We start from the raw sequence: 24,115 nt of genomic DNA on the forward strand, positions 1-24,115 counted from the left end.
CTGCTCACTTCCAGAGGCCCCTCAGCACCAGAAAGTGGTCCCGCCCTCCACCTGCTCAGCCCCTGGCCAGCCCTGGACAGAGGGTCCGGGCCCCAGTGTCCCCAGGACCCCACCCCCCACATACATGAACCCTCAAACAGGCGAAGTGAACAGAAGAATCAGCCAATAAAAAGGTGACGAGGGCCTGAATGCCGTCAGCAGAAAGGTGAGAACAGAGAAACCAGAGGCAAGATCAATGAGCTGCCCCCAGGGAGAGGATTGCCTGGGAACACCCTGAAGCCAGTGAGGGGAGGCTGGACCCCACAGGGATGAGACGCGGGCCTGGGGAGGCTGAGGCCTGGGGAGCTTGGGGCCCTGGGGAGACTGGATCCCCGGAGATGAGACTGAGGTCTGGGGAGGCTGAGGCCTGGGGAGGCTGGGGCCCCAGAGGTTCCAGGCCCCAGTGGGACATCAATGCCAGGATGTGACCAATCATCGGCTGTGAGACAGTCAGATTCCAGGCCTCCAGATGTTGCTGGGCAACATGCCTGACTCTGCTCAGAGCCGTGCAGAGGTTTTCATCAAAGATGAAACAGAGGCAGCTATGTAACTGCTCCCATCCACTACCTCCCCAGTTGCAACGGGACTCACGGAACTACAGGTGTGGGGCGGGTGCGCCTGGAAGAATGGACAAGTACGGGGGGTCCAGCTGAGCCTAGGAGCTGCACGGAATGGTGGCAGTCACCTTACCAGTGCAGCAGGCATGGACCGGACTGCAAGCTAGGAGAGCAAGACATCAGCCAGGAAGAGGGAACACACAGCTAGGCTTAAGGCCTCCTCATCGGGATGTCCCCAGGCCCCCCAGCCCAAGCCCAGCATAAAGGCTGTGGGGGGGGGTCCCCCCTGACCAAAGGCAGGGCTTCATGCGCCACGTGCAAGCGGAGACGTCTCCATCCTCAGAGCCAGAGGCTGGCCCTTCGCAGCCTGCAGTCAGGCAGGGGGCCCTCCAGGGTGGCCTGCTCATGGGCTACAGCCCAGCAGGGGGCGCGACATCCCCCGGGGTCTACCAGGTATCCATCTTTTCCCCTCCAGCTGGTGCCTCTGAGCCTCCTAGGGCCCTGAAACGGCCAGCCCCATCTACCGAGGGTCCCAGGGAGCTGAAGAGAGGCCCCGGACTAGGGGCCAGAGAGGGACTACCCCCTGAAGAGCCACCCACTGTCGGGCTCTTGGGCCCAGAGGGACTGGGGCTGAAACTGGGCGTGGCCAGCCAACATTTCTGCCATCACGGCCTCTGTGTTGTGGAACAAGGAGGTAGCTCCACCTCACCTTGGACTTCGGGGGCCCGAAGTTCCCCCTTGCCCCCATCAAATGCTTCCTGCAGTACTTTGCACACCAGAGACTGGGCTTCCCCAGATCCAAGGGGACAGGGGTCCCTGGGGGTGTCCCTGGGGCCAGCCCCTCCAGGCCAGCTGCACACACTTGACACTGATTTGCACAGTCTTGCACAAATAGGGGGTAAGAGCCTACTGTCTGGGGTGGGCAATGGGGGCAGCCCCTGGCCTAGGGAGTCCCCTGGCACTGCCAATGGGTGCAGCCCCGAGCACACACCCCCTGGCCCCGGACCTCCAGGCCCCTGCCCCACCAAGCGAAGGCTGCTTCCTGCTGGAGAAGCCCTGGATGTCAGCTCTGAGGATGAGGGGCCAGCCCCTCGGAGGCGCCGGGGAACCCTGGGCCACCCTCCTGCTGCCAACAGTTCTGATGCCAAAGCCACACCCTTCTGGAGCCACCTGCTGCCTGGGCCCAAGGAGCCTGTGCTGGACCCAACAGACTGTAGTCCCATGGGGCGGAGGCTGAAAGGTGCCCGTCGCCTGAAGCTGAGCTCCCTGGGAAGCCTCCGGAAGGGACCAGGCCTGCTGAGCCCTCCCAGTGCCTCCCCTGTTCCCACGCCTGCTGTCAGCCGTACCCTGTTGGGCAACTTTGAGGAATCATTGCTGCAAGGACGCTTTGCACCGTCTGGCCACATTGAGGGCTTCACAGCAGAGATCGGAGCTAGTGGGTCCTACTGCCCTCAGCATGTCACGCTGCCCGTCACTGTCACCTTCTTTGACGTTTCTGAGCAAAATGCCCCGGCTCTCTTCCTGGGCGTCGTGGACCTGAGTCCCCTGGGGAGGAAGGGTTACAGCGTGCCCAAGGTGGGCACCATCCAAGTGACCTTATTTAACCCCAACCAGACTGTGGTGAAGATGTTCCTCGTGACCTTTGACTTTTCGGACATGCCTGCTGCCCACGTGACCTTCCTGCGCCACCGCCTCCTTTTGGTGCCTATGGGTGAGGAGGGGAATGCTGGCCCTGCCCGCCGCCTCCTCTGCTACTTACTGCACCTCAGGTTCCGGAGCTCCCGCTCAGGCCGCTTAAGCCTGCATGGCAACATCCGCCTGCTTTTTTCCCGCCGGAGCCTGGAATTGGGCACAGGGCTCCCCTACGAACTGCAGGCTGTGACCGAGGCCCCTCACAATCCACGTTACTCACCTTTGCCCTGACTGTCAATGCCCTGAACCCCCTGTGGGCCAAAGACCTGCCCATCCTGCTCCATCCTGGACAGAGTGAACACGTGGAGAGGTGGCGAGAGACCTCTCAGGCTTGCATTAAAGCCTTCACCATGCTCATGCCCAAACTGACCATTTGGGTGTTTAAAGCTTCTGACCTTACCACACGCTGCCCTGTTCTGGGTCCTCCACGTGCCGGCCCCTCCCTTGGATTTCCCAGGCTGGCTGCGACGGTGGGGAGGAACTGGGGCTACCCTGAGGTTGTCCTAAGTTCCCAGGCAAGTCATGCCAGCATTGCCTCCCTGTCCTGGGCAGGGGCCATTTATTATTTTATTTATTTTTAATTTATAATTTATTCAAATTGGATTGCCTTGGTAACCTCCCAAACCTGATAATTGGCATTGCCCCCCTCCTTTCCCACTCTCAGATATTGCTCCAACCTCAGGAGTTGAAGAGGCTGATGTGGGGGCTGTGGGAGCAGTGTTCTCCCTCAGCTGAGAGCAGAGAAGTTATCCCAGAAGAACTGAGTCACCAGTCAAAGACTCAGCTTCCCCTATCCTTCCCAATGCCTTTCACTTCCCTGACCTCACCCCTCCTGAAAGCCAACTTGTGTGTGTGTGTATGTTCGTGTGTGTGTGTATGTGTGTGTTGTGTGTGTGGTACGGACATGAGAGAGAGAGTGTGTGCATGCAGTTGCGCACACATCTAGGACTCCAGACCCTGGTTGTCCCTCTCCTTCTTCTGCCTGTGTCTCTTTGCTTTGGGGTCCTGACTGAGGAAGGTGTTCAGGGTACAGAGTCAGGGCCAAAGACTAGGGTGCCTCCTCCCTCCTGGCCAGATTCTGACCCACCTACCTCAGTTGGGGTGAGGGGCACCCCTCAAACTCAGTCATGTAGTTACCAACTACCCCATTCCCCAATCTAGACTCTGACCCAGCCTTAGCTCTGATGCCTGGGGCTGGGCTGAGGGGAACAAACATTTGCTGAAACTTGAAAAAAAAAAACAACCCAGGAAAAAAAATCGCACCTGGTACTTTTTTTTTTTTTTTAGAAAAAAAAAGAAAGAAAGAAAGAATAAATTCTTGTTTGGAAACTTGAAAAAAAAAAAGATGAAACAGAGCAGCAGTGGGCACAGCCCTGTTCCCCTGCGAGACGGATGATTGTCTGCCTGGATAGCCTGAGCTGTGAACTGACGTGGGAGCCTTGGGAGTGAAACAGCCGCGGCTCTGGGTCCAAGTCTTGCGTGGGCCTGACAGCCCAACTGCTGAAGTGCCCTCAGGTTTTGCAAACAGCCCCAGGGCGTAGATGAGTAACTGTCCGAACCCTCTTTGCATCTCAGACAATAATGCTTTGAGAACCCAGACCTGTGACGTCGGTCTGCTGTAAAGTTAGAAGACCCTAAACCTTCTTACTCCTTGGAAGGAAAGTTATGACCAACCTAGATAGCATATTAAAAAGCAGAGACATTACTTTGCCAACAAAGGTCCGTCTAGTCAAGGCTATGGTTTTTCCAGTGGTCATGTATGGATGTGAGAGTTGGACTGTGAAGAAAGCTGAGCGCTGAAGAATTGATGTTTTTGAACTGTGGTGTTGGAGAAAACTCTTGAGAGTCCCTTGGACTGCGAGGAGATCCAACCAGTCCATCCTAAAGGAGATCAGTCCTGGGTGTTCATTGGAAGGACTGATGTTGAAGCTGAAACTCCAATACTTCGGCCACCTCATGCGAAGAGTTGACTTATTGGAAAAGACCCTGATGCTGGGAGGGATTGGGGGCAGGAGGAGAAGGGGCTGACAAAGGATGAGATGGCTGGATGGCATCACTGACTCGATGGAAATGAGTGTGGGTAAACTCCGGGAGTTGGTGATGGACAGGGAGGCCTGGCGTGCTGCGATATACATGGGGTTGCAAAGAGCTGGACACGACTGAGCAACTGAACTGAACTGAACTGAACTGAAATCTTCCAAGCAGCCACCACACAGATCCCGCAAAGGAGGATCCCAAGTGCGGAGGCCAGGGCACCTCTGACAGACAGGAGGGTGAGAGGAGGCTGAGGGGCCAGAGGGGAGAGGGTTGGGGGCCACAACAGGGTCCCCGCCCTTGCGGGGACAGGGACCAGGAGCCGCAGCAGGGTCCCCCGCCCTCGCTCCGCACGTGCTGGGCCCTGTGTGAGGACTGGAACACGGCGAGTCCTCACCTATTTGCTGAGCAAATGGAAAAGAAAATCTCTGTGGGGATCAGGGTGATACAGACACATCTATTAGGAGAACAAGCTGTTTCAACATTTCAATGGTTTGTTGAAATTTTTTGTGAGCAAATGCTATTAGTTAATGAACACTCTTCCGTGAATTAATGCCAGACCTTTAGCTAAAGAGCCCAGGGCTTTCCTTTATTGATTTTCTTAATGAACAGACTTTATTTTTCTAGGTTTAGGCTTACAAAAAAGCTGAGCAGAAAGTGTAGAGGGTTCCCATATACCACCTCTCCCCCATGCAGTTTCTCCCGATTTCAACATCCTCCCAACACAGAGTACCCTTGTTATTAATACAATGGACAAACCCACACTGACACGTCATCGTTGCCCAGAATCCGTGGTCTACACTGGGGGTCACTCTTGCATTGGACTTGCTACTGGTTTGGATAAATGGACAATGACATGTATCCACCATCATCGTCTCATGCAAAGCAGGCTTCCCTGGAATTCCTCTGTGCTCCACCTGTTCATCCCTCCCTCCCTCAAACCCTGAAACCACTGATCTTTTTACTGTCTCCATAGTTTTGCCTCTCCCAGAATGTCATGTAGTTGGAATCATAGAGTGTTCGGCCTTTTCAGATTGGCTTCTTTCATTTAGTCGTGTGCACATAAGTTTCCTCCATGTCTTTTCATGGCTTCACTGCTCATATCTAAATAATATTTCATTGTCTGGATGCACCACAGTTTATTTAACCATCACCTACTGAAGGACATCTTGGTTGCATCCAAGTTTTGACCATTATGAATAAAAGTGCTACAAACATTCATGTGCAGGTTTTTATGTTCATGTGGACATAAGTTTTCAGCTCCTTTGGGTAAATGCCACAAGCACAGTTGCTGGATTCCTGTGGTAAGACTTGTAAGAAACTGCCAAACCATCTTCCAAAGTGGCTATAAGTTTTGAATTCCCACCAGCAGGGAGAGAGAGTTCCTGTTGCCACACAGCGTCCCCAGCATTTGGACTTTCCATAGATTTTCAGACGTTTTGATAGGTGTCTAGTGGAATCTCGCTGCCATTTTTCTTTGCGTTTCCCTGATGATATGCAGTGTGGAACATCTCTTCATGTGCTTATTTGCCGTCTGTGTGTCTCCTTTGGTGAGGTCTGTTAAGGTCTGTGGCCTATCCTTTCCTTCTCTTACCAGCTCTTTTGCAGAGCAAATATTTTTAATTTTAATGTAGCTCCAACCTAGCATTGGGCTTCCTTGGTTGCTTAGCAGTAAAAAATCCGCCTGCCATTGCAGGTGACGCGGCTTCAATCCCTGGGTCAGGAAGACCCCCCTGGAGAAGGGAATGGTAATCCAGTCCAGTATTCTTGCCTGGAGAATGCCATGGACAGAGGAGCCTGGGGGGCTACAGTCACGGGGGTCACAAAGAGTTGGACACACTTTAGTGACTAAACAATAATAAGCCTATCCATGTTTTCTTTCATGGACCATCCTTCTGGTGTTGTAGCTAAAAAGTCATTATCAAACTTAAGGTCACCTTTAGATTTCATCTCCTAGGCTGTCTTCTAAAGTTTTACAGTTTTGTATTTTACATTTAGAGCTATGATCCATTTTGAATTAATTTCTGTGAAAGGTCTGTGTCTAGATTCCTTGTTTTTCCTTCCTTCTTCTTCCTTCCTTTTTCACTTTTTTTTTTTTTTGCATGTGAAAGTCCAGGTGTTTCAGAACCATTTATTGAAAAGACTATCCTTTCTCCATTGAATTCCCTTTTCTCCTTCATCAGAATTCAGTTCACTTTATTTACCTGGGTCTGTCTCCAGCTACCTATTCTCCATTGATCTGTGTTTCCAGTCTTTAACCAGCACCACATTGATTCCTGTAGCTTTAGAGTAACTTTTCAAGCTGGATGGCAAACATCCTCCAACTTTGTTCTTCAGTATTTTGCTGTCTATTCTGGGCCTTTTGCCCCACTGCTCTTTTCCTGGTATAAGTTTTATGATCAGCTTGCTTGTTAATGTATCCACAAATATCTTCCTGAGATTTGGATGGAGACAGCTCTTTATCTAGAGACCAAGTTGGGAGAAGCAGACATCTTGGTAAGGTTGAGTCGCCCTGTCCAAGACCACTACTGTGGGTTGAATTGGGTCCCCAGATGATATGCTGAAGTCCTATGCCCCAGGACCCGTGAATGTGACCTTCTTTGAAAAGAGAGATTTCCAGGTGTGATTAGTCAGGATGAGGCTGCACTGAATTAGGGTGGCCTTGAAGCCCAACACGACCGTGGCCTTCTCAAGAGGAATGAACAGTGACCATAGGGGAGACACAGACACCCAGGGAGGCCGTGTGACACCAGAGGTAGAGACAGGAGGGAGGCCACCACCTGAAGCTGGACAGATGAGGGAGCGGCTCCTGCAATCTTCAGAGGGAGCACAGCCTGGCCCCAGCTTTTCACAGAACTTCTAGACCCCAAAACTGTGAGAGAAAAAATTCTGTTGTTGTGGTCACTTGGTTTCTGATAGTTTATTACAGCAGCACTAAAAATCTAACATGAACTATCTCTGTTTATTTAGATGTGCTATCTATTTCACCAGAGTTTGGGGTTTTTTTTTCATATAGTGCACATTAGTTAGACTTATATCTAAGCATTTAATTTTTTTTTTTTTGAAGGCTGGGATGGGGGAGGGGAGGTAGCTTTTCTAGTGGTTCAGACGGTAGAGAATCTGCCTGCAATGCAGGACACCCAGGTTCAATCCCTGGGTTGGAAAGATCCCCTGGAGAAGGGAATGGCAACCCACTCAGTATTCTTGCCAGGAGAGTCCCATGGACAGAGGCAGGATACAGTCCATGGCGTTGCAAGTGACTAATACACACATGGTGTGGTTTAGTCGCTAAGTCGTGTCCGACTCTTTGCAGCCCCATGGACTATAGCCTGTCAGGCTCCTCTGTCCATGGGATTCTCCAGGCAAGACTACTGGAGTGGGTTGCCATTTCCTTCTCTGTAATACACAACACATAATACACATTCAATTTTTTGGTGCTAATACAAGCATGCAGTGTTTTCAACTTCAAATTCCAATTGTTCGTTGCTGATATATAGGGAAGCAATTGACTTTTGCATATTAATCCTGTATCCTGTAACTTTCCTATAATTGTTCATTAGTTCCAAGAAGATTTTTATTGATTCTTTTTTGTCATGTATAAAATAAGACAGTTTTGTTACTTCCACTTCCTTCCATATCTGTAAGCGTTTGCATTTCCTCTTCTTGTGTTGTTACATTAAATGGCACATCCAGTAGGATGTTGATGGACATGGTGCGGCCTTGTTCCTGTTCTTAGGAGAAAGCATTTAAACATTAAGAAACAAATAACAGGAAAAAAGTCAGCGCCATGGGGCTGGTACAGATCACAAGAACAGGAGAAACACTTTTTGTCTGGTGTTGAGACGGCCCCATTTTGGTCACCTGAGCAAATGCAACACAATCTTGTGGCTGCTCTGGAAGGTTCTTTCCTCGATGGTCCTGGAACACCTGCCGTCACTCTGGAGCAAAACCGCTCAGGTGGCATTGCCTGGATCCCATGTTGGAGTGGGAATGTGGGCAGTCCTGCTTCAAGAGCAAAAGCCATTTCTAGGATCAGCTGTTGTGTCAAGAGACAAATCAATCAAGAGGCAAGCCCTGATGGAGCTGCATCTGCTGAGTGGGAAGCACCCTGCCTGCTACTGTGGAAATTAGAAAAGGTCTTGCCTGTATGTCGCTCAGTCGTGTCTGACTCTTTGTGACCCCATGAACTGTAGCCCACAGGCTCCTCTGTCCACGGGATTCTCCAGGCAAGAATACTGGAATGGGTTGCCATTGCCTTCTCCAGGGGATCTTCCTGACCCAGGGATCAAACCCGAGTCTCCTGAATTGCAGGCAGACTCTTTACTAGCTGAGCCACCAGCAAAGCCCAGAAAAGGTCTTAAAATGCTTATGATCTCCAAAGACATTTACAGCCTGCTTATAAAGTTGAGTTATTTTACTACTCTAACGCTGTGCCTGGCTGAAGCATTTGTCTGGGGGGGGTGGGGAGGGGAGACTGGAAAAGTGCCTGTTGGAGGAGGGTGGAGGGTGGTAGAGGACCCACCAAACCCTCAAGGCCACAAACGCGTGACAGCAGCAGGTCTGTCTCCTGGAAAAGCCTGGAACAGATTTTTGTCTCTCTCCACCCCTACCTTCAAGACATTCCAGGGACTGAACTGTGCTCTCTCTGTCTCTGTCTCCAACACAATTTTCGGAGAATTTCCTTCTCTTCAAATAAAGTATTTAGGAAGAAGGGTTTTTAATATGGAGTCTCGGTTCAGCTTCCACCACCCAGGAGAGACATCTCAGGCCTCACCACCAACCCTCTGCCTTGGAGAACAGGTGCAGACGGCAGCCCCTGGTTTGGGGGAGAGGGTAGGACTCAGCTACCAGTTCATTGAAATAAGCAAGACACTTCCCCTGTCTGCAGTGGGACAGGTTTGAACTTATAAAGCCTGACCCCTAAATGGCTTCCACCATTCCCACCGCACTGGACCCTGTGGCCGCTACCTGGGGCGGCCCTGGGGCTGCTCCAAGGAGACCTGTGGGAGGGGGCGCGGGGCTGGCGAAGGCCCTCTCTGCTTCCTCCGGAGGAGGTGGCAAAGGGCGGAGGTGACTAGTAAAACAACCGCTTTAATTCTAACAAGCCGTCAGTAATGAATGAAGACCCACAGTCTCTGTGCCTCCAGGCTGCTCTCGGAGAGAGCGCCCTGTAGGCACCTGGCAATGCGGGGGTGCGTCTGGCAAAGACACCGCCTCCCTCACGCTGAGCGCAACCCGTCCGGCCTTAAGCTTCGCTGCTGGCCCACCGGCCCGGGAGGTCCCCTGGGGACCCCAGTCAGGCACCCAGGTTCTCAGTCAAGCGGCCGCCCGGCCCCAGGGCAGGCTCTGGTCCCCGAGCCCCCGATGTTGCGGGGAGACGTGGGCCGCCTCACTAGTCCGGGACCAGACTGAGCCAGGCCGCGCGCCCCGCGGCCCGAAATGGAGGAAGGAGAGGATGCCTGCCCCGCACCCCGCGCCCCGCACCTCCGTGCGCCCCACACCCCGTGAGCCCCGCATCTACGTGCGCCCTCATGAGCCCCGCATCCCCGTACCTCCCCGTGAGCCCCGAGCCCCGCACCCCCGTGTGCCCCGGGGCGGGCGCGCTCCGATCCCCGCGCACTCGCCTCTCGCCTCCCGCCAGAGAAGCGTCAGGACAGAGGCGGGGTGGGGCGCGGTTAAAAAGCGCTGCAGGTGGGAGCCGGGCCATCCCCAAGAGGAGCGGGCGGAGGGCCCTGCAGACGCCCCACACCGCCGAGCCCGCGACGCCCGGCCCTACCTGCCCGTCCGGCTGCGACCGAGGCGGGGGCGCCGCCCTAGGACCCCGCGCCCCGAGCGCGCGCAGCAAGTGAAGGGAGGGGGGGGGCTCACCGCCCATCTCGGCCGCAGGAATTGCATCCAGAAGCCGGAGCAGGTAGGTCGGCGCCCGCGGTCCCCTGGCCCTCAGTAACCCCCCCACCCCCACCCCGCGACCCTGTCGGCGACCCGGTCCGGGAGTACAGTCCGCCGGATCCGCCTGCGCCCCGCATTCTCCCGCTCGCAGGAACGAGGATGGACTGGTTTGACTTTTCCCCGGGTCCCCTCGGACTTGCACAACAGGTTTTATAGAAGCCTCACGCCGGGTGTTCAAGGGCCGCTTTCCCCCACTTCCTCTGCTGTGGTTTGGTGTGTCCTGGCTTTCACGGGTCACTGGCAAGGTCAGGCTCGCGTTTAGGGGCGCGGGACTAACCAACAAGCCCAGGGAGAACTGGCCAGAGTGGCTCCGTGATGTCAGCCGGGGCGCCTGTGGGCCGCACGTGACAAGAAGACAGTCACTGGACAGCAGTAATTAAGTGTCACTGGTGACACATCTCAGTTAAAAGGCGGAGGCACCAGAGGCCTCTTCCCTCTGGTGGGGGAGACGGGCCGGGTATCACCTGGCACAGGTGTGTAGTTGTGACCGGTTTGACGGCCCTTCCTGGAGAGTGGACAGAGTGTGAGGTGAGTGTGGACGGAGTGTGAGGTGAGTGTGGATGGAGTGTGAGGTGAGTGTGAGCTGGACACAGCTGTGGATCTTGAGGGGCTGGGGGCCTGCAACCACATGGGCTGGGGCCAGCAACCCTGGCATCGCCTCCCCAGGTGGCATTTCACTGTGGGTTGAGTGCCTGGTTGAATTCATCCAGGCGCCCTTGCTCTCTTTCTGGGGCAGACTTGATGCCACAGAAGCCTTTTCTTGCCCCAGCTCTGGCCAGTGTTCTAGAAGAGACTCCTGCCCCAGCCAGGCTCCTTAGAATTGCAGGACGCGCAGAGCCTTGTCTGCTGCTCCTCCGGAGACTCTGGGGTTGGCATGGGAACCCTGCCAGGCAGGGGAGATGGGTTATGAAGAGAGGAGCCTGGGACATAACTGGGGAGGGGGGGAGGTCCCACTTGCCATCATCCCGTTGACCCAACCCGGAAGATGCCAGCCGGTTCAGCTGCTCCACCATAAGAAAACAAAGTCTGATACCGGAAACGGGGACTTCATTCTCCTTTTCTGACTTTTCTGAATTATAAGAGCTTTAAGAAGGAAAAGAACCAGCAGAGGTTCTGACTGAACAATTTCGACAGAGTGTGAGGAGACTCGCCACACACCCCGGCTCGTACTGAATGTCCCAGGAGCTGTGAGTGGTTTGTATACTTTTGTTAAAATGTTAGAATGAAATTGTGGGAAAATAATTTCCAGCCCAGAGTTCCAAGTCTCCAAAGGCATGAAGCTGCCGGTGACTCTATTGTCATGTTAAGATTTCTGTTTGACCCACTTGATCCGTGAGAATGAAACTGGGTCCCTGAGGGCTTTTTCTGTTTTTATTCCCAGGATCATTTAACTCCAGCTGGACCTAAATGTTTGGAAGGCACACAGGTTTGCTTGAATGAACAGAGATGGCTAAATGGAAAGAAAAAAAATTTTTTAACTCTTTGAATTCTTAAATGGATTAAGAAGTACATATAATTCTATGAAGTGTCCCCTTTTATATTTAGACTCCATAGACTGGATTTTTTTTTTTTTTTCATTTTTACTGAGTTAATTTTGAAGAAGTACATGAGTCCTAAATCCATTTTATCTTTACTGGTCATTACTTTGAATGGACAGTTGATGAATTTTTGAGTACGAAAATTTAAAAATCAGCTATCACATTGTCCCTTGGATGACTTGAGATTTCTAGAGACAAAAGGAAAAGACTCTTTTTGATTAAGGAGAGAGTTTAAGATTGTTTGTTTGTTTGTTTGTTTCAGGCTGCTGACTTGGGGCTGAGGGAGTATATTTGATTCCTCAAATTCCATCTTCTTTTTCTTTTTTTCCATCTTCTTTTTCTTAAAGAAGGGAATGGGCTTGAGATTCAGCATTGGGTATTCTTATCATTATTGCTTTTTTGTTACTATTATTTTGATAAGCAAAAGAACCTACACTAAAATTTTTATTTTTATTTTATTGTGTATTTGAAGTACGCAGCATCAGGAAACTGGCAGGGGCCAGACAACCCCCATAACAGTTCTGGGGGTGAAGGAAAACTGGCACACCAGGGTCATGCAGTGGACACCCAGGGAGGAGCTGAAGAGCTGTGGCCACAGCTACTCTTTCTCCCTCCTTGGGTCACATCCTCATTGCCCTCAGAAGGTGCACTGGGTTCCTGTTCCTGGGGGATGCTGAGTGCTGCTGGAGGCTGGATGATGGGTGATCGGTGATTGATGGTGCAGGAAAACAACGCCCTGGAAGAGGGACCCTCGCCTGGAGTCCACTCTGGCCGAGGAGCTGTGAGTCCTTGACCGGAGCCCAGGGTGCTGGTTTTGCATTGGCCTTATTGCCTCTTATCAGCATAGGCTTTTCCGTAATCCAGAGCTGATGTAGACGCAGTGAGGAATGTCCTGTCCTCAGGTCCATTGGAGACTTGGGGATGAGTCATTGGAGGGAGTCCTGCCCTGGGAAATCTTCACCTGGAGGCAGGTGCTGAGGGATGTAGTTGTTCCTGGGCCTTTAGTTTAGCTTCTGTCACCAGTGACACTGGAACGACTTTGTCAGCCAAATTAGTTGTGAGTAAATAGTTTTAAAACAAAAAACTATATTGCTGAGGCAGAATGTTAATAGACCTAAACTATTTGAATTGTAAGAGGGAAGCACAGGCTCTCTTCCTAGCACCGTCTCTTCATTAGTCAGGTCCCTGGTTTCCTGTTTTCAGAGCAAAGTGCTTGGGCTGCAGCCATGTGTCCAGTGAATACAGACACCACACAGCCCAGTGGTCTTTGCCTCCAGGAGGCTGAGCGTCACCACCTTCCTACAGCTGGAGACTGGGGCCAAGCAAACCTACTTTTTCTTTAAAGGAGAGTCAGGAAGGCGCCAGTTGAAAGAAACCAGTCTGGGCCACAAGGAAAGAGTTAATATTGTACTTTTTATTGAAAAAGCTCCTCCCGTTGGCTGCTTGAAGCCTGAAAGGAAAGAGGCGCTTTGTTTAATACTAATTGTGATGGTTCCGAGGGAGGCAGTTATTACGGAAAGTAATTTTGCCTTCAGGTCTCCTGCAACCAAAATGTTTCCAACAGGCTCACCCCTGGCTCTCCTGCAGGGGAGGGGGCCTGCCCTCGGTCTGGGCGCGGAAGAGGCCTGGGGGCAGCGGCTACGGGGGTGGGGGCGGTCCACACCCTTCGCTAGTCTCCTAATGCTCCTCGTACAGAAGCCTCCAGGATGACAGACACCAGGAAGGGTGCAGACGGACACCCTAGGAAGGCACCTCATTTCTTTTTCTTTATTTAAAGGCAAATTGCTGATTTTAGTCAAAGTCCCCAGAGAAGTTGAAAGAAATAAAGCTGCTGCCACAGTAATTGTCCATTTTTTAAGGAGATGCTCCAGGGGCAGGAGTGGAGGAATCTGCTCTAGAAAGTGGGGTCCTTACTTGGGGGGTGACTGCCTGACTTCTCCCTTGACATCAGCCTCTCTGAGTCCCTCCTGGCCAGTGTAGCCTCTGGCCCTTGGGTTGGGGGGTGGGTGGGAGCTGTGCCTTTCTCAGGCAGCTGTGGAGAGAGAACTCAGAGAGGAAAGAGACTTCTTACCGGTGGGAGAGTTTAAATTCTCTACACTTTGAAGAGTTTGAGAAACTGTGACCTTTATTTGATCAATCAAAAGCTTGCTAGCTGGGCATTGAGTCCACCCACTTCTGTGGGAGAGGTCTTCTGGTTAACCGGAGAACATCTCCACCTTGTGAACAGACAGGAGGGACTTACCGGGTGAGTGGCCACTGTAAAGTATGTCCAGACATCAGACGTCCACATTTCTTCCTCCCACTGGGCGCATCCCAGTGCTTCCAGAGGGCAAGGATGATGACTGGGAGGATTTATTCTAACAACTTTCACCAGGAGCTGAGTCAATCCTACAGTCCACATCATCTCCAACAAGGCTTTTAGATCAAAGACTCACTACTGTGGACTTGGAAATCCATCAGCCCATGAGGTCAGCGGTCTGAGCCTGGGACCGGTCTTCCTGACCAAGGTCCCCGTGTCCCCACCCCCTGGGAACTCACACAGACTCCGATCAAAACTTTAAGGACCAGAAACCGCAACTTTAATGAGTGTGTTTTTAAAGAGGTGTGCTTTTTTGTTTTTCCTCAGCTCTTTTTTTCAAAAAAGCAAAAACCTGGCTTCCTGACTGACAGATCTGTCTTTGGGTCCTGTCCTGGATCCACATAGGAATCAAGCAGCTGCGAGCGCCCCCGGGGCTCCTTCCAGGCTCTGCCCACCGCCCTCCCCACCCCGTCTAGCTCGATGCCCCGCTGCGTACAGGTCTTTCTGGGAACATGAGTGAAGAGCTGCCTGGGGAAACCGGGCCCCGCTGTCCTCACCAGTTTGGGCTCTCGAACCTTCCCAACACCTTGTCATGCGGGTGTCCTTCGTGAGGGACACAAGAACGTTGGCCGCAGCGGTTGGCGCACCCTGGACACACAGCCACCTTCTCACGGTGTGAGAGCCCCCTTGGCCAGGACCCGACTGGGCCCGGGGATTCGAGGGAGACAGCCGATGTCTGCATCCAGCAGACGCTCAATGAGTGCTGACCAGCGCTTAGGGGCGGTCGTTTGGTTGGCCCTGGTGACGGGTGGGAGGGAGGGAGGGCTTTCCCTGTACTTGGCTCTGACTGTTCTGGACAAAGAAAAAGACAGAAGAGGATGCTTCCAGCACTCTGCACACCCCTCCCCCTGCTCAGTGAGCACCCGTCTCACCCCCACCAGACGGCAAAGGAGGGTCCCATGCAGGGCGACGTGGATGGAAGCATGGCCTCCTGAGACCCCGAGCCTTCCCAAGAACATGTGCTCTAAAAGTCAAACCAAAGGCAAAAGACGAATTTCTCAGACAGCCAACCAAAATGGGGGCATCCTTTCACAGTATAGGATGTGAGAGAGCTGGCTTCTGAACACACTTGGGCATACCTGGACACACCTGGACTCACCTGGGCTCACCTGAGTGCAACTGGGCACCACCTCCAGCTCCTCAGCTGCCTCCTAGTGTTAGCCAGTATGATGCCAAGGAAGCAGGTGATGGACAGAGTGGGGGACCCTGAGGAGACTGGGGGAGTCAGCCTGAAAGGGAGGAGCCTGACCCACATTCAAGTGCTAGAAAGTCTCCTGGGGGGATGGACAAAAGGCTTTTGGGGGCATCTCCCTGTAAATAGGCATGAGAACCTGGTAAGCATGTTTTTTCTGAGGAACTGGTCTTTCCCTTTTAGAAGATTCTCAAAGAGTCCATTCTTCTCTGTTCTAAGTAGATGCTGACCAGCTCTCGGGTCTGCTGTTGGTGGTGCGGAGGCATCCACCATGTGAACCGTGCAGGTTCACAGCGGAGGCTCTACCTCAGGATGCTGGATCAGGGCATTGTTGGGGAGGAACCCCACTGCAGGAGGGGCTGGCCCTCCACCCACAGCTCCTGGTGTGAACTTGGAGCCCATCAGCATGGAGCCGGCACTGCCCGTGATGAGAGAGCAAAGTCAGCCTGTTTGTAGAGGCCTGTGGTTCTCTTCTGGAAGAGGCTCTTGGAGTAGCTATGGTACTAGGTTTCCTGAGAGCACGTGATCATGGCAAATGATGTTGTTCGAGTCCCTTCTTAGTCTGCTGGGTAAAACAGACTGTGTCATTCCAATGAATGATTTTTTTTTTGAAGAAAAAAATTTTGAAGAATTAAAAGGGAGCTTGGAAACAAATGTGTTTGCCTGAGTTCCTGGGTCACTGTCAGGCAGCAACCTAACGTATAATTCGAGTTCAGCTGAATCAAGATGAAGTCAGAAAGAGAAAAACAAATATCCTGTGTTAATGCATGTATGTGGAATCTAGAAAAATGGTACAGATGAACCTACTTCCAGGGTGGCAATAGAGACATAGACATAGAAAACAGACTTGTGGACACAGAGTAGGGAAGAAAGGGAGGGACAAACTTGGAGATTAGAATTGACGTCTAGAGGGATGGGATGGAGAGGGAGGCAGGAGGGGGGATCAGGAAGGGGAACACATGTAAATCCATGGCTGATTCATGTCAATGTATGGCAAAAACCACTACAATATTGTAAAGTAATTAGCCTCCAACTAATAAAAATAAATGGGAAAAAATTTTTTTAAATTAAAAAAAATAAAATCAAGGGGAAAAAAAAAAGAATTGACGTCTATACACTACCGTGTGTAAAATAGATATTAATAGCTAGTAGGCAGCTCCTGTGTAACACGGAGAGCTCAACTCTGCTCTGTGATGACTAGACAGGTGGAATGGAGGGTGGGAGAGAAAGGATATATTATGTTCCTTTTTTTTTTTTTAAAGATGATCCTAAACCCCTATGAGAACTTGAGAGTGTTCTCAGGGTGGGTATTCCCCCCACCAGAAAACTGCCTACTTCGCAGTCGAGAGGGTAATGTCAAGAGAAAGGCTTCCATCTGTGACATTAGAGCTGTTTTACACAGAGGGACTGCCCCACTCACAACGCTGTGTTCTCGCCTGAGCAGGGTGAAGCGGCAGCATGGACTGGGGCACTCTGCACGTGTTCATCGGGGGCGTGAACAAGCACTCCACCAGCATCGGGAAGGTGTGGGTCACCGTCCTCTTTATCTTCCGCGTCATGATCCTGGTGGTGGCCGCCCAGGAGGTGTGGGGGGATGAGCAGGAGGACTTCGTGTGCAACACCCTGCAGCCCGGCTGCAGGAACGTGTGCTACGACCACTTCTTCCCCGTCTCGCACATCCGGCTCTGGGCGCTGCAGCTCATCTTTGTGTCCACGCCCGCCTTGCTGGTGGCCATGCATGTGGCCTATTACAGGCATGAGGCCGCCCGGCGGTTCAGGCGGGGCGAGACAAGGAGTGAGTTCAAGGACCTGGAGGACATCAAGCGACAGAAGGTCCGGATCAAGGGCTCGCTGTGGTGGACCTACACCAGCAGCATCTTTTTCCGCATTGTCTTCGAGGCTGCCTTCATGTATGTCTTCTACTTCCTGTACAATGGGTACCACCTGCCCTGGGTCCTGAAATGCGGCATCCAGCCCTGCCCCAACCTGGTGGACTGCTTCATCTCCCGGCCCACCGAGAAGACGGTCTTCACCATCTTCATGATCTCCGCGTCCGTCATCTGCATGCTGCTCAACGTGGCCGAGCTGTGCTACCTGCTGCTCAAGGTGTGTTTCAGGAGGTCCAAGCGAGCGCAGACGCGGAAAGCACCCCCCAACAATGCCCTCAAGGAGAGTAAACAGAACGAGATGAATGAGCTGATTTCCGAGGGCGGGCAGAACGCCATCACCGGGTTTCCCAGTTAAACAGTGGAAGGCACCACATAGCTGGCTTTCCTAATTCATAGACGCCTGAGTTAACTTCCTGTAGAATAACCAGGCCGGGACTATGTGGTCCGTTCTTGACAACCGGGCCATGGTGTGACTTTACATGTGGGTTTCAGTGGACAGTCTGACATGGGGTATTTCCTGAAAACTTAAGGACATAACTGATGTCGATAAAGGACATTCATCTAGAAATTAATACTTTTATTAGGAAAAGATATTTTTATAGGATTGAGTGTGTTAGTTCTGAATTTATATAAAGTATTTTTATAATGACTGGTCTTCCTTACCTGGAAAAACACACAATGTTAGTTTTCGAATCATCCCATAAGTGTCTAATATTTGAACTTACTCTGTCCTGTCGTAGATATCTGCATTGTCATGAGTTGTCATGGCTCTTAGGGTGGAAAGTGTTTGCTGTACAATGTATTTTCACTGCTTTCTGGGCATGGCCAGAGCTATATGGAAGGGGGAAACTTTCCAGATGGGTGATTTGCAATCCTTATGAACAGCTGATGCAAGAAGGCACTCTCAATAAAGATGAGTCCGTTGCTGAAGCCACCTGGCTCAGGGTTTCTGTTCTGTCTGGGGCGTCACATCCTTGGTGACCTGATCAGTGGGTTGGGGCAGTCGCCAGGGAGGCTGCGGGCTCGAGGCCGGAGTGGCTGGAGTCCATGGACCCTTGCTCTCTCTTCACATCCCTTAAGCAGGGGAGGGTTAGGGTCAGTTGCTCCAGGACGAGGAAAGTGTCCTCAGGGTCAGCCCAGCCTTGATGGAGGAGGCGGGGGAGATTCCACCCTTCTGATGGGGGAGGGGCCCCTTTGGTCCACAGGGACCAGCAAGCGCCCAGCTCCATGCCCACAGGTGGTATCGAGGTTCGTGGGTGGACACAGATGCTCTTAATGAGGGCATTGGGGCACCACCCAAGACTGGTCACTCCACAGATGTCGCACACCAGGGCCACCCCTGCGAAGGCATGCAGTTGGCACACGGGCTAAATGTAGAGACACCTAGAGAGCAAGGGATGGTCTCCAGGGTTCCAGATCCACTCCCCAGAAAAACAAAACAGTAAGTCTCATTTCCTTCAGAGTCTGAATTTCAGACATACTCTCTCATCCGCAAATATTTTAGTAGCGATCCACAAAAATCAAGATCTAACCTATAAAAACAAAGCCACGGGGACTTCCCTGGCAGTCCAATGGTTAAGACTCTGCACTTCCACTGCAGGGGGCTCGGGTTAGATCCTGGATTGGGGAGCTAAGATCCCACAGGCCACATGGCACAACCAATAAAAGCAAAACCACAATCCTCACACGCAAAATCCAGCCAGCATCCGTAATCCCCGTGGTGGTCTTTCTGGATAAACAGCTATTTGCACAGGTCTCCAGCAAAGCCCACAGACGGGAAGGGGGAGCGTTGGGAGGGGGGTGAGACGGCCCTGGTGGCACCTCCACCGCGTGGGAGGGGCACTTCCTCTCAGGGCTCCCAGCCGGCCCCTGCCTTTTCCATTTTCCATCTCTCTTCTGCTCCTTCACCATCCTCAACGCTCCTGCTCCCAGAGCTGTCTCCGGCCGCCCATCAGGGTCTGAGGCAGTGGTCACACTGCCTACCTCCCCCTGCCCCCCACCTCCCAGCGCCTCCCCTCAGCTCAGAGCACCTTGAGGCTCCGAGGGCAGTGGCTTCTCCTTGAGGCACTGCCCCACCCCCGCACTGGCTCCTCCAGGGCAGTGGCTTCTCCTTGAGGCACTGCCCCACCCCCGCACTGGCTCCTCCCCTCCTCTGAAGGGGACCTTTCCTTCCCTCCCTGCACTCTTCCTTATGAGATGTCATCCCCACTTGACAGATGAGGCCACTGCAGTCAGAGAGGTCAAATAACTTGTCCAAGCTCACCCAGCTAATAAGCAGAGCCAAGATTCAAAGCAGGCTGACAGTGTCCGGGGTTGGTGGCCTCACTCACTGCAGGCTCCCAAAGCTCCTTGCTTGGGGACCATGATGCCACGAGGCCATCCCCTCCCACCCGGCCCCAGCAACCACCTGGATGACTCTAAAGGAGATCCCAGACAGATGATTTCACCTGGAGATATTTCAGTATGGATCTTTAAGGAGCATAGACTAAACTTTTAAAACAAAAACACAATGCCACCTTCACACTAAAAAGCCAGCCTGTGTTCATAATTCCCAAATTGTCCTATTGATGCTCTTCTCTTTTTTTTAATTAAACTTATTACTTTGAGGTAATTATAGACTCACATGTAGACGTAGGGCTTCCCTGGTGGCTCAGTGCTAAAGAATATGCCTACAATGCAGGAGACCCTAGTTCAATCTCTGGGTCAGGAAAACCCCCTGGAGAAGGGAATGGCAACCCACTCCAGTATTCTTGCCTGGAAAATCCCATGGAAGAGGAGCCTGGTGGGCTACAGTCCGTGGGGTCTCAGGGTCAGACACAACTGGTGTGGTCCTTTTATGTGTGCTCATTCATGCCTGACTCTTTGCAATCCCGTGGACTATAACCTGCCAGGCTCCTCTGTCCATGGGATTTCCCAGACAAGAATACTGGAGTGGGTTGCCATTTCCTCCTCCAGGGGATCTTCCCCACCCAGGAATTGAACCTGCATCTCCTGTACTGCAGGCGGATTCTTTACCACTGAACCAGTGGGGAAGCCCGTGGCCCTTTTATACCCACACCCAGTAACACCCTCTTCGGATCCCAGCCACTCCTGGCAACCACTAATCTGCTCATCATTTCTTTGATTTTGTCATTCCAGGAGTTACATGGAAGGAATCATGCATTGTACAAGGACTGGGACTGGACTTTTTTCCTCAGTGTTATTCTCTGGAGGTTTACACGGGCCAGGCACCAAGAGCTTGTCCCCATGGCTGGGCTGCATGGTGGTTGCATATTTCAGTTTTTAAAAATCACCAAGATGTTTTCCAGAGTAACTCTCATTACACATCCCCACCAACAACATCTGAGTCACCCAGTCTTTCCTGAACTTCTTTAGCATTTGGTGTGGTCGCTGTGTTTCATTTATATTTCATTTAGCCTTTTTTTTTTTTAGTAACCATTTTTGTAATTGAAGTATAGTTAACAGTTAATCTACAGTGATGTGTTAGTTAGCTTCAGGTGAAAGCAAAGTGATATATATATATTCTTTCTCAGATTGCTTCATGTTATAAGTTATTACAAGACATTGAATATAGCTTCCATGTCATTTTGTCATTGTGATAGGCATGTTTCATGTGCATTTCCTAAATGACTATTGAACTTGACCACCATTTGGTGTGTTTATTTGCCATCTCTCCGTCCTCTTCATGTCTTTCACTCATTCTCTAATTGGGTTGTTTTTCTACTGATGAGTTTTGAGAGCTCTTTATATACTGTAGATATGAATCCTTGGACAGAGATAGTGGTTTGTAAATATTTTTCACTCTGTGACTTTTCTTTTTGTCTTCTTAATAGGGTCATTTGTAAAGCAACAGATTTTCGTTTTAATGAAGTTGAAAGTTCTTTTCACTTTATAGGTTGTGGCTTTGGTGTCAAGTCTAAGAACTCTTTGTCTAGCCCTAGAGTCCAAAGTTTTTTCCTATGGTTTTGCTAAAAGCTGTCTAGTTTTGTGCTCTACATTGAAGTCTGTGGTCATTTTGTGTTAATTTTTATAAAAGGTCTGAGACTTTTTAACAAATGAGGTTCATTTGTAGCCTGCCTGGCATCAAGCTGCCCAGCACTATGTGATTAAGGGAGCTCTTCCCCCACCGAGTGGCTTTTGCACTTTGTTAAAAATCAACAGGGCACTTCTGTGTGGGGCTTCTTCTCGGTTCTGTTCCTCTGACCTCTGTTCTCTCACCAGCACCGTGGTCCAGATTCTTGTGCTGTATAAATAAGTTGTGAATGCTAGAATGATTCCTCCCTCTCTATTTTTCAAACTTTTTCAGCTATTCTATTTCCTTTGCCTTTCCATAAACTTTATAATAATTTTGTCTATGTTTACAAAAAAAATTTTGCTGCATTTTTTCTTGCTGTTTTTTATTAAAAAACAGTAAACTTGTATATCAATTTGGAGAGAATTGACATCTTTATTTTTGTCAAATCTTATCCGTAAACACAGCATGTCTGTTTATTTACATCATCTTTGATTTCTTTCATCAGCATCTCATAGTATTCAGCATGAGTCACAAAAGTTTTATTTTACGTAAAAAGTAAAAAGATTTACTTCTAGGTATTTCATTTTCTTTGAGTGATCATGAATAGCATTATATTTTAATCTCAGTGTTCACATGTTCATTGCTGGTATATAGAAATAAATGTACTTCTTGGTTTATTCGCTGTATCCTGTGATCTTGCTGAATTCACGTATCAGTTCTGGAGTTTTATAGTTTCCCCAGGACTTATGTATAGACAGTCATATCATCTGCAAGTAGAGATAGTTTGTGTTTTTATTTTTATTTTGACTGCATTGAGTCTTCACTGTTATGCATGGGCCTTCTCTAGTTGCGGACAGCAGGGGTTACTGTTCATTGTGGTGCGCGGGCTTCTTGCTACAGAGGCTTCTCTTGTTGCAGACCACAAGCTCTGGGCGCATGGGCTTCAGTAGTTCTGGTGAACAGGATTTGTTGCCCCACAGCACATAGGATCTTCCTGGACCAGGGATTGAACCCACGTCCCCTGCATTGGCAGGCGGATTCTTATCCACCAGGGAAGTCCTAGAGATAGTTTTATCTCTTCCATTATGGTTTGTGTGTCTCATATTAATTTTTCTTGCCATGTAGCTCTGGCTAGAACCTCAGGCACTGTGTTGAATAGGAATGGTAAAAGCAGAAATTCTTGCTCCTGATCTCAAGGGGGAAGGTTCATTCTTTCACCACTAAGTACGATGTTAACTGTAGGGCTTTTGTTGATGCTTGCTATCAAGTTGAGAGAGTTCTCCTCTGTTCCTATTTTTCTGAGAGTTTGTATCATGAATAGGTGTGGAATTTTGTGGAAAAAGCTTTTGCACTGCATGATATGATTGTGTGATTTTTTCTTTAGCCCATTAACATGATGGATTATCTTATCTTCATACAGAAACAACCTTGCATCCTTGAAATGAACCTCTTTGGTCACCGTGTGTGATCCTTTTTACATAGTCAACTAACAATTCATTTGTTAATATTTTATTAAGCCTTTTTACATCAACATTTGTGGGGATACTGGTCTGTAGTTTCCTTTTTTTTTTTTTTTTTTTGCTGTCATTATCTGGTTTGGTGTCCGGGTAACACCAGCAATACAAAATGAACTGAGAATGTTCTCGCCTCTTCTGTCTTCGGGAAGAGGTCATGCAGAATAGGTGTGATCCTTCTTTAAACGTTTGGTGGAATTTCCCAGTGAAACTATCTGGGCCTGGACATTTCTTGAGAGTTTCTTAGTTATACATTCAAAATCCTTTATAGTTACAAGGATCTTCATATAATCTATTTCATATTTGGTGAGTGTTTTTTGAGAGAATGACCCAGTTCATCTAACTTGCAAGTCTGTAAGTATAGAATTGTTTACAATACTCTTTGTTATCCTTTTCATGTCCTTATGATCTGTAGTGATGTGCCCTCTTGATGCCTGGTACTGGTAATTTATCTTGCCTCTCTTTCCCCCTTTGTCAGTCTTGCTAGAAGTTCATCAATTCTATTGATATTTCCAGCTCTTTGTTTATTCGATTTGCTCTATTCTTTTTCTGCTTCAGTTTAACTGATTTCTGCTCTTATCTTTATTATTTCTTTTATTTTCCTTGGGCTTATTTTTCACTTTTCCATTTATTGAAATGGGAGCATAGATGGTTGATTTGAGTCTTTCCTTCTTCAGTCCTGTTTGCATTAATCTCCTCTCAACACACTTGTACTGTGTCCTCAAAATTTTGATACAATCAATTTTTAATTTTCATTCAATACACTGTATTGACCCATGGTTTATTTAGAAGAGCATTTTAGTTTCCAAGTGTTCAGAGCTTTTTCTCTTTTCTTTCTTTCCATTTTTTATTGATTAATAATTGTTGATTTACACTTTGATTCCACTGTGATCAGAGAACACACTCTACCATTTCAATTATTTTAAATGTGCTGAGATTTTTCAGTAGCCCTGTATTAAGCCCACCTTTTCCTTCTGACGTTTTGGTGCCTGTGGCCTCCCTATCACTGGGGAGACGGCCCCTTCCCGGGCTGGGGAATTCCTAGAGACAGCAGACAACTCTTCTGTGACGTGCACTTTTCATGAGCCCTCTGACCAACCCCTAACCCACTCCCACTCCTGCAACCTCCTCCCTCAGGCTGTCACTTGCCCGGCCATTGCCCCCTGCCCTCATTGCCCCCCTGCCCTTATCACCCCAGGCCAGGCCCCAGCTGAGCCACCATAACACTTCACACTGACCCACCCTCAGCCAGGCTGTTGCCTGCCCTTCCCAGGACCACATGCCAGGGCCTCCCTGGACTTCTCGCCAGCATTTAACAGCTATTGCTTTTTTTTTGA

The 24,115-nt window shown here is 50.2% G+C and overlaps 2 protein-coding genes across 6 annotated transcripts; both read left to right on the forward strand.

The window, feature by feature from the left end:
- Positions 1-682: 682 nt before the first annotated feature.
- On the forward strand, positions 683-3,620 carry LOC122686986 (protein FAM214B-like). The gene has a single exon (XM_043892393.1). The coding sequence runs from the start codon at positions 903-905 to the stop codon at positions 2,517-2,519; it is 1,617 nt and encodes a 538-aa protein (XP_043748328.1). The 5' UTR covers positions 683-902; the 3' UTR covers positions 2,520-3,620.
- Positions 3,621-10,028: 6,408 nt separating this feature from the next.
- On the forward strand, positions 10,029-18,179 carry GJB6 (gap junction protein beta 6). 5 transcript variants are annotated; one of them, XM_043892410.1, is made up of 3 exons: positions 10,029-10,233; positions 11,353-11,458; positions 16,805-18,179. In XM_043892410.1, exon 3 carries the CDS (start codon positions 16,819-16,821, stop codon positions 17,602-17,604), a length of 786 nt encoding a protein of 261 aa, XP_043748345.1. In that variant the 5' UTR covers positions 10,029-10,233; positions 11,353-11,458; positions 16,805-16,818; the 3' UTR covers positions 17,605-18,179. The 5 variants fall into 5 exon arrangements, with proteins under 5 accessions (XP_043748345.1, XP_043748342.1, XP_043748344.1 ...); XM_043892409.1 differs by lacking the exon at positions 10,029-10,233 and adding an exon at positions 10,431-10,799; XM_043892407.1 differs by lacking the exon at positions 11,353-11,458 and having other exon boundaries at positions 10,031-10,233.
- The last annotated feature ends 5,936 nt before the right edge of the window (positions 18,180-24,115 follow it).

This window comes from Cervus elaphus, chromosome 30, assembly GCF_910594005.1.
Source record: "Cervus elaphus chromosome 30, mCerEla1.1, whole genome shotgun sequence".
NCBI lineage: Eukaryota > Metazoa > Chordata > Mammalia > Artiodactyla > Cervidae > Cervus > Cervus elaphus.

Coding starts and splice junctions, on each gene's coding strand:
- LOC122686986 (XM_043892393.1), top strand. CDS start 903: ATGCGCCACGTGCAAGCGGAGACGTCTCCATCCTCAGAGCCAGAGGCT.
- GJB6 (XM_043892410.1), top strand. CDS start 16,819: ATGGACTGGGGCACTCTGCACGTGTTCATCGGGGGCGTGAACAAGCAC.